We start from the raw sequence: 7,308 nt of genomic DNA, 5'->3' as shown, positions 1-7,308 counted from the left end.
TAAACAAGGGTAATGTGAATAATTTACTCTGCATAAAGACATGAATGAACCCAGAAAAATGCCCTCAGAAATGAAGCGCAGTAACCAATCGCTAGACTAATCATAAGAAGCTTATTACAATTCATATAGATAGAGAGCCGGGAACAGTAGATACAAACTGTAGCATATCACTCCTGCCTTGGACACATCCCCAGTTGAAGCAAACATCACCAGAAACAAGTAGGGGGCACGGTGGTATAATATGCTGTTGCCATCCACCCACCTTTGTCTTCATTGGGAGAAAATAAGTCAATTAGGTTACCTCCACAGATGTCCAGTTCACCACTACACAGTTACAACAGGATACATACATGCATAATCTATCATAACCATCAGGGAGGTGATAGGCCTACATAAAGGAGGTTTTTCAGCATATAAATATAATCTCGAACCTACACATGGTCACATCCTGAATGCCTAACTTCACTGAGCCAATGGAACTTCTCCAAGCTCGCAGCTTACGATGAGGTCACAAGCACATCTCCAGATATACCATCTGAAGACAAACTGCACATATAATTTAACCGACAGCCTTGGGGTCTCTTCAATGGTGCTAACCTGGAACTGATTCAGAATTGATATGTCCACGGCTAGCATTAGGGCTGAAACCAGAGACATGCGTAGATTTACGAGCAAAATCTAGCAGTGTCTGGCGATGCTGTTCATTAGTGTGAGGAAGACTCGCACGCAGCAGCTCAACAGGCATCTCCCTGCTAACTGCTTTGGTGGCTTCAGGTCCACCCAGAGAGTTGGATCCGTGCATGGCAAACCTCTGCACAATACTTTCATACTTGCTGTCACAGTATTTCGTCAGCAGTCCAAAGAAGGCATCAAATGATGCTTGCCAAAGTGAACGTGTTGATCTGCTGTAGTTTGCTGCAGAATGAGGATCTGCCAGTAGATCAGTTGCTCTATCCAGTACAGATTTGATGATCAGAGAAGCCCCATCACCAGCAGAGCTACCCAATGGTCTGAGAGGTGGCTGCTGCGATGAACAGACAACAGCAGCAAGGCAGGCACTGAGAGCACTTAGTTCCATATGGTGTACACAAGAGGAAACAGTCTTGGCAAGACCAATGGTTGTTTCTGCAGCACCAGAGTCCGTCGGCAAACCCCCAAACAAGCTCCTAAGGTGTCGGAAGACCGTCATACAAACTATCCGGGTCAGCTCACTTCCAGGGACAAGAAGTCGAAGATAGCGTGCCAAAAGCTTACGTCCTTTGGGGAGAGAAACAATGCGAAGAAAAATTAGGTCGTCCTTGGGGGCTAATCCAGATGAGTGGCCAGGTTTGTTGGGGCCAAAAGGGTCAACAAGCTGAAGGGATGCAGCTAAGCCTTCAAGGAGGACCTGTCGCCTTCGCCTCAGTTGGAAACTGTTGTCCTGGGGCTGGCTAGACTGTAAGAATCGATCGATATCATCAACATCGAGAAGAAGACGAAGAGAATCTTCAACAGTTATTCTAGCTGCAACCATTGGTTCTTTTTCCAGTGGCCTCGTGGATGACTTATGATCATACAAACCATCACCAGATCCAGGCAAATCAACTTCAAGAAGAGGACGAGGTCTGCGTATGGCAGAGAATGAAACTCCTCCATTAGCATCAACCTGTAGATATGAATGCTGATCACCACCAGAGCGGGCCTTTGAGGGGAAGTCCTTTATTGACATGGGGCAGAAATTGGACTTCTGAGTATTTACAGATCTTTTGGCTTTACAAGCTTGGTGGTAGTAGTCATCGATGTAAGGATCATTGCTGTGACTTGCAGAGTGCTGCATTTTTAAGATGTTTTCAATCTCTTCAGATGACATGTACTTGGATCTGAACTTTATCCCCACACTCTCACTATGCTGGCTACTTGCATCAGAAGGCTGTTGAGGTAAACGTATGCTGCGCTTTCCTCTTCCTGACCTTGATCTTTTGTCTCTGGGTGAAGGCACATTAGGAATATGATCAAAATTGCCCATTATCTCAGGAGATTGATGGTGATAGAATAGGTGAGGATGCAAGTTTAGGTAATTCTGAAAAGATGGCTGGACTGGTGGTAATCTCTGATGCTGCTGAGAATAAAGCAATGAAGACATTGAACTACTTGGAAGAGATAATTGTGGTTGCAATAAACTGGGCCGCCGGTTAAGGTGATCAAAAGCGAGTGGGCCAGCTTGGTTTGGCCACTCATTTTGCATGAGGCTGTTTGTTGATGGATCTGCAGCGGTGTAAGATGTGCTTCGTCCATAAGGCAGTCCATGAGATAAACCAGACATATGATATGGAGAACCAGAAAGTGACGAACTTGGAGAACCCATGTGGTGACCAGCACCAGGTGATGGAATGCTCGCGTGCCGTGTAAGACCTTGAGCAGGATAAGGCAACCCAGCGCTGCCACCTGGTGGTGGATATGATGTAAATGAAGTAGATCTGTGTAGAAGAATAGGTTCACTTGAGCGGTGCTGTAGTGGTTGATCGGGATACGAAGACGTGCGAGACAGTGGTTTGGACTCTCCAAAGTGAGGTGAAGACTGCAGCTGTGAGCACCACTGTTTGCTGTCCAGAAATTCATCACCATCTAGCATACCCTGGTCTACCCAACTGTGGAAGTCTGCATCTTGAACCCAGTCAGTAGTCAAAGAACCTGAAGGAAGAAATTATATAGGTCAGTGAATATTGCCAAAAATATGAAAAAAATGACATTTCTCAACAAGGCAATATATTATTATTACATCGATAACAGAGATTCCAGAGACCGCACTTGCAACATGCGGGAGATGTTGGTTTTGGAGGGGCAAAGATAGGGGGTGTGGTCAGTCCCCAGTACTTGCTAGAGGCACATTGGGGCATGAATGAAGTTCTGTTTTTTCTTTTACCAAGGGCCAACTAGAGATTTTGTGCCTTTTTCTCCTCATGTTATTTGCAAAAGGTGTAGTGTGTTATGACAACCTAAGAATGACTTTGGATTGCCCATCAGCATAATATCTAATCTTCAGTGTGCCACAGCAAGTGTAACATATTTACATTGTCCAGAGCTATTTTAGACTAATAAGAATATAAGATGTTCAAGATGTAATAAATAATTAACTAGATACAAAATGAAATCATGGCATATCAAAGATGTGTAGCTAAAGCAAGGTAAATAAATCGTTCTCAGTGCAAAAGTAAATATTCAATAATAATAATAATTAAACCTTGTCCTCCATTTATATGCGGTGTTAAGCTTCATGGTAATAGAGGGCAGAAACGTTACTTACTTTCTCTAGAAATTGATCGCCTATCACCAATAACGCCAGGATTCCTTGTTCCGCTAATACTTCGGTTCAACTGAATATATGAATAAGATGAAAAAAGTTACTATTGTAAACAAGTATATGAAGCCAACCACATAATGAAATTAAAAAAGAAGTAAATTTTAAGGAAGAGGAACAGAGAATTTCACGATTCATAGCATAATTTAGGCAACTAGACGAATTTGAGAATACTTTGTAACTTAACCACTTCTATGTGCATGGCTAAAAATGAAATGGGTTGTGCACTGCGGTATATATGAATAGACATAGGCACATAGCAGTAAAAGAATTAAAGAAAAGCACTGGAGTGAATAAATGACAACCTTAAGAAAGCTTCAAACATCTGCCGGTCAAACAATTCACTACCATGGATACAGTAAATCATATGAACCAAAGATTTCTTCTATGCTTAGGTATGGGAATTTTGAAGCAGAAGACACAAAATGAAGTGATCACAATCAAGTAAGTGGTACAAGGCACTAACCTTTGCAAAAGTGCTTGCGAGATCATCAATTTCAGACAAGTTACTCATACAATCAATCTGCAGGAAAGACAAATGGCAGGAAAATGACCATGATGATATATAGAACGAATAGAAGTAAACCAGGAAAAGGAACTGAGAGAAGGGAAGGAGCAAATGCACCAAATAGCTAGGGCTGGATTTCATGAATAATTAATTATTAGAATTTCCTATGGAAAAAATTGGTAGCACAACCTTGGCTCTTCCGAAACTAGTGTTAAAAGTTTGGTAGCTAATCTTTCATATCATTGTGCTACACTATATTACAGCAATCTAACTGCATTTTTAATGCACAAAAGCATGCTGTTGTCCAGATCCAGACGAGTACAACAGCTACAAGGCTACAACTACAAAACTATATTCACTGATGAAATCTTTAGCAAGAACATGGGCAGTTTTGCTCATGAACAGTTCCTACGATCAGTATACCTCTCGCCACCTCCGAATGCCACCTATGCACAACGGTAACCGATTACATTATGTTTGATTGGAGTCCTTCTATTCCAAGTGTACTTCAACCTCAAGCCGTGGCCCCTAGCAATAACTAAACATATTTGTTGAAAGGGGAATTTGCAGTATAGAGAATAGGTAACTACAGCAGTCAAGAACTTAAACACAATGGAAATAAGAAATATAAAGCTTGAGTAACAGCATTTATACAAGGTCTAATATTGCAAACTTGAATTTAACGCTGAACTCTACGGCGACAGAAGTTGAAGAATGAGAAACAATGGCAGCAGCTAAAGCATTTGGCTCCTTTCCAGAAGGGAACTCAATGAACAAATGTGTCCTACCTGATCACTCTCGCAATGGAGATAGCTTAACAGGACAACAACAAATTTATGGAGTAAATCAAACACAATGCTAGGTCTCTTAGACTGTTAGAAAGGCAGAAGGCTAATTCAGAAACAAACAATATCATAAAAAATACTTTCTGCTTTTCTCCACTGCCTCATCCAGGCATAAAACATCATAGCTGATGCTATTCAGGTATTTCAATAATGTTCAAACAAGCCCAAACTAGTTAGTAGAAGAAAAGCCCTGGATTTCTTATCTACTTATCACACATAAATATATGTCCAAAGTTATCTATTTTGGAGGAAGAAATTGCAGTGCATGCTTTGGGCACACAATTAGGAATAGCATTTTCAAATGTATTGCATCAGGTACATGTCTTTGTCTTTCTAGAGTACTACTACAGCCTACAGGTATGAATCTCAATTCCACCAAATACTGGGCCTGAAACAGGAAACTTAGGCCGCACGATCTGATCCCTTGGTGCAAAAGTATCCATTACCACTGTGGATGTCAAGATCACAAGCTACCACTCCTATCGTAGAAAATACCGCTCAAGTCACTCCCACTATTCATCCAACAGTAGCAAGCACGAACAAAACCAAACCTTTATGAAGCATGCAATGCACGAAATCCATATATAACAAATAATGAGTCCAGCTTTGCCAGATACGAAGGTGCCGAGAGCAGCACCTCTTCCCCCATAGAAGAGAACTGGTAGCCCCCATCATCATGTCCACCAAATCCGCTACCATCGCCGTCGACGCCTCCATCCTCCAAGAACCCGCCGAGCTCCGGCCCCTCCATGGGCGCCTTGCCGAAGAAGGAGTACTGCGCCGCATCGAAGCGCGAGTTCTCTGCAGAACAAGGGAGAAAAACTGCGAATTTAGCTAATCGAGCCCAACATCCCGAACAAATTCCCAAGCGGCAAGCCCACCATGAACAACCCAGCAACAACCACCGCTAGAATCCCGAGGATGCCACCATCAAAACCGCACTCGACAAAATCCCAACGGAAGCATGCTAAAATTAGCCCGCGAAGGAGGATCACCTGCGGTGGAAGACGATGACGCGGCGGCGCCTCCGCCTCCTCCGCCGCCGCCATCAGCCCTGACGCCCCTCATCGCCTCGACGCCCCCGCGGCAGCACCCGGCGGCGCGAACGGTGCGCTAGGGTTTGGGTTCCCGCGTGGGGTTTGGATCTGACGAGAGCAGAGAGGAAGGAGCGAGGGCCACAGCTCGCCTCCGCTCAGTCTTGCTTACTTCCCTTCCCTTCTCTCTGTTTCGGACTTAAAAACCAAGGAAACCCAGAGGAAATTGAGAAAATCGAGAAAGGGGGCCGGAATTATGGCAGGGAAAAGAGGTTAACTGAAAAATCGTAAGCTTTTTATAGACCAATCTGAAAAAATGTTATGCTAGGAAGGAAGATGGAATATTCAATGAGGATTTTCGTGGAAACTTGCACGCCTGCGAAACGCGAGGATTATGTGGAGAGGTCAGATTGATTAGCGCTAATGCTGGTGGATTATTTGGGTCGTAAAGGAGAAGACTCCGTCTTGGCTTGCGTGTTACTCTACCTACATTTCTTCGTGGGCCCTTTTGGGTGTGTTGTTTTCTGCCTGCTGCCGTTCTCTCTCTCTCTCGGACGAGAGCCTTTTTATGTGGCTTCTTTAGCATTTAGGGTCTCGAGATCCAAGCTCTGTGGTGGTTGGGAAGATTAAGAAGCTCTCCATCATTGAGTCACCGCCTCCCTCTCGTGTGAACATGATGGCAAATGTGACTTACACCGGGGCAATTAAAATTGTGCAAAAAGTATCCCATCCATCGCAATCATATACTCCTAGGCATGACCGTTTTTGTTTGGAGAAAAAAAAATGATCATGACCTCACCTCAGCGACAAGTGAATGTGCCAGCATCTCACTCACGCGACGGTGAAAGTCTTGCTCCTACCTCAGTACCTCACCCCAAGCGGCAGTGAATACACTAGAGTGAGAACATGTTCCACGTGTCTGTAAGACTGTAACGCATGCGTACGACATGTGTCCCCGTAAAACCATAGCGAGGTCAAAAGCGTGTTGCTTTACTGCTGTTACTTTTTTCGATCACAATGGGCTAACATAGCAAGGGGTGGTTTGGATATTTAATACTCCTAATTAGGTTCTGTTTGGTTCCGCTGACTTATTTTTAGCACCTGTCACATCGAATGTTTAGATACTAATTAGAAGTATTAAACGTAGACTATTTACAAAACCCATTACATAAGTGGAGGCTAAACGGCGAGACGAATCTATTAAGCCTGATTAGTCCATGATTTGACAATGTGTTGCTACAGTAAACATTCGGCTTGAACTTCTTCGTGTACCTTTTCTTAAGACTTTATCATAGGCAAAGCAGTAAGCGCAGCTTATGGGCACTATGCCCAATGGGACTTCGGAGTTGAAGCCTTCTGTAGAGGCTCCAGTAGGGTCCTTTTTTTTCCGAAAAACATTTTGCCGGGAAGGAACCAGACGGGGGAATACCAATAAAACGGAATTACCATTTGCAAATAGGAAAAAATAGGCACCAAGGAACCTTCTTTAAGCAGAACCAACCTTTAAAATTGGATTGGAATAACTCCAGATGAATCTTGTGGAGCTCCCTTTTCAGGTAATCCTAAAGGGGCGTTTTGCCAGAC

General features: G+C 43.5%; 1 protein-coding gene across 2 annotated transcripts; it reads right to left on the bottom strand.

Annotated features, from left to right (window-relative positions):
• LOC101765642 (protein PAT1 homolog 1) lies at positions 1-5,932 on the bottom strand. Of its 2 annotated transcripts, none has more exons than XM_004961486.3 (5): positions 5,686-5,932; positions 5,328-5,491; positions 3,804-3,860; positions 3,284-3,353; positions 1-2,670 (listed from the first exon to the last, which is right to left on the bottom strand). In XM_004961486.3, exons 1-5 carry the CDS (start codon positions 5,756-5,758, stop codon positions 593-595), a joined length of 2,442 nt encoding a protein of 813 aa, XP_004961543.1. In that variant the 5' UTR covers positions 5,759-5,932; the 3' UTR covers positions 1-592. The 2 variants fall into 2 exon arrangements, with proteins under 2 accessions (XP_004961543.1, XP_004961544.1); XM_004961487.3 differs by lacking the exon at positions 5,686-5,932 and adding an exon at positions 4,269-4,383 and having other exon boundaries at positions 5,328-5,445.
• Positions 5,933-7,308: the final 1,376 nt, after the last annotated feature.

Source organism: Setaria italica, chromosome III (assembly GCF_000263155.2).
Source record: "Setaria italica strain Yugu1 chromosome III, Setaria_italica_v2.0, whole genome shotgun sequence".
NCBI lineage: Eukaryota > Viridiplantae > Streptophyta > Magnoliopsida > Poales > Poaceae > Setaria > Setaria italica.
This window is presented reverse-complemented; position numbering and strand designations above follow the sequence as displayed.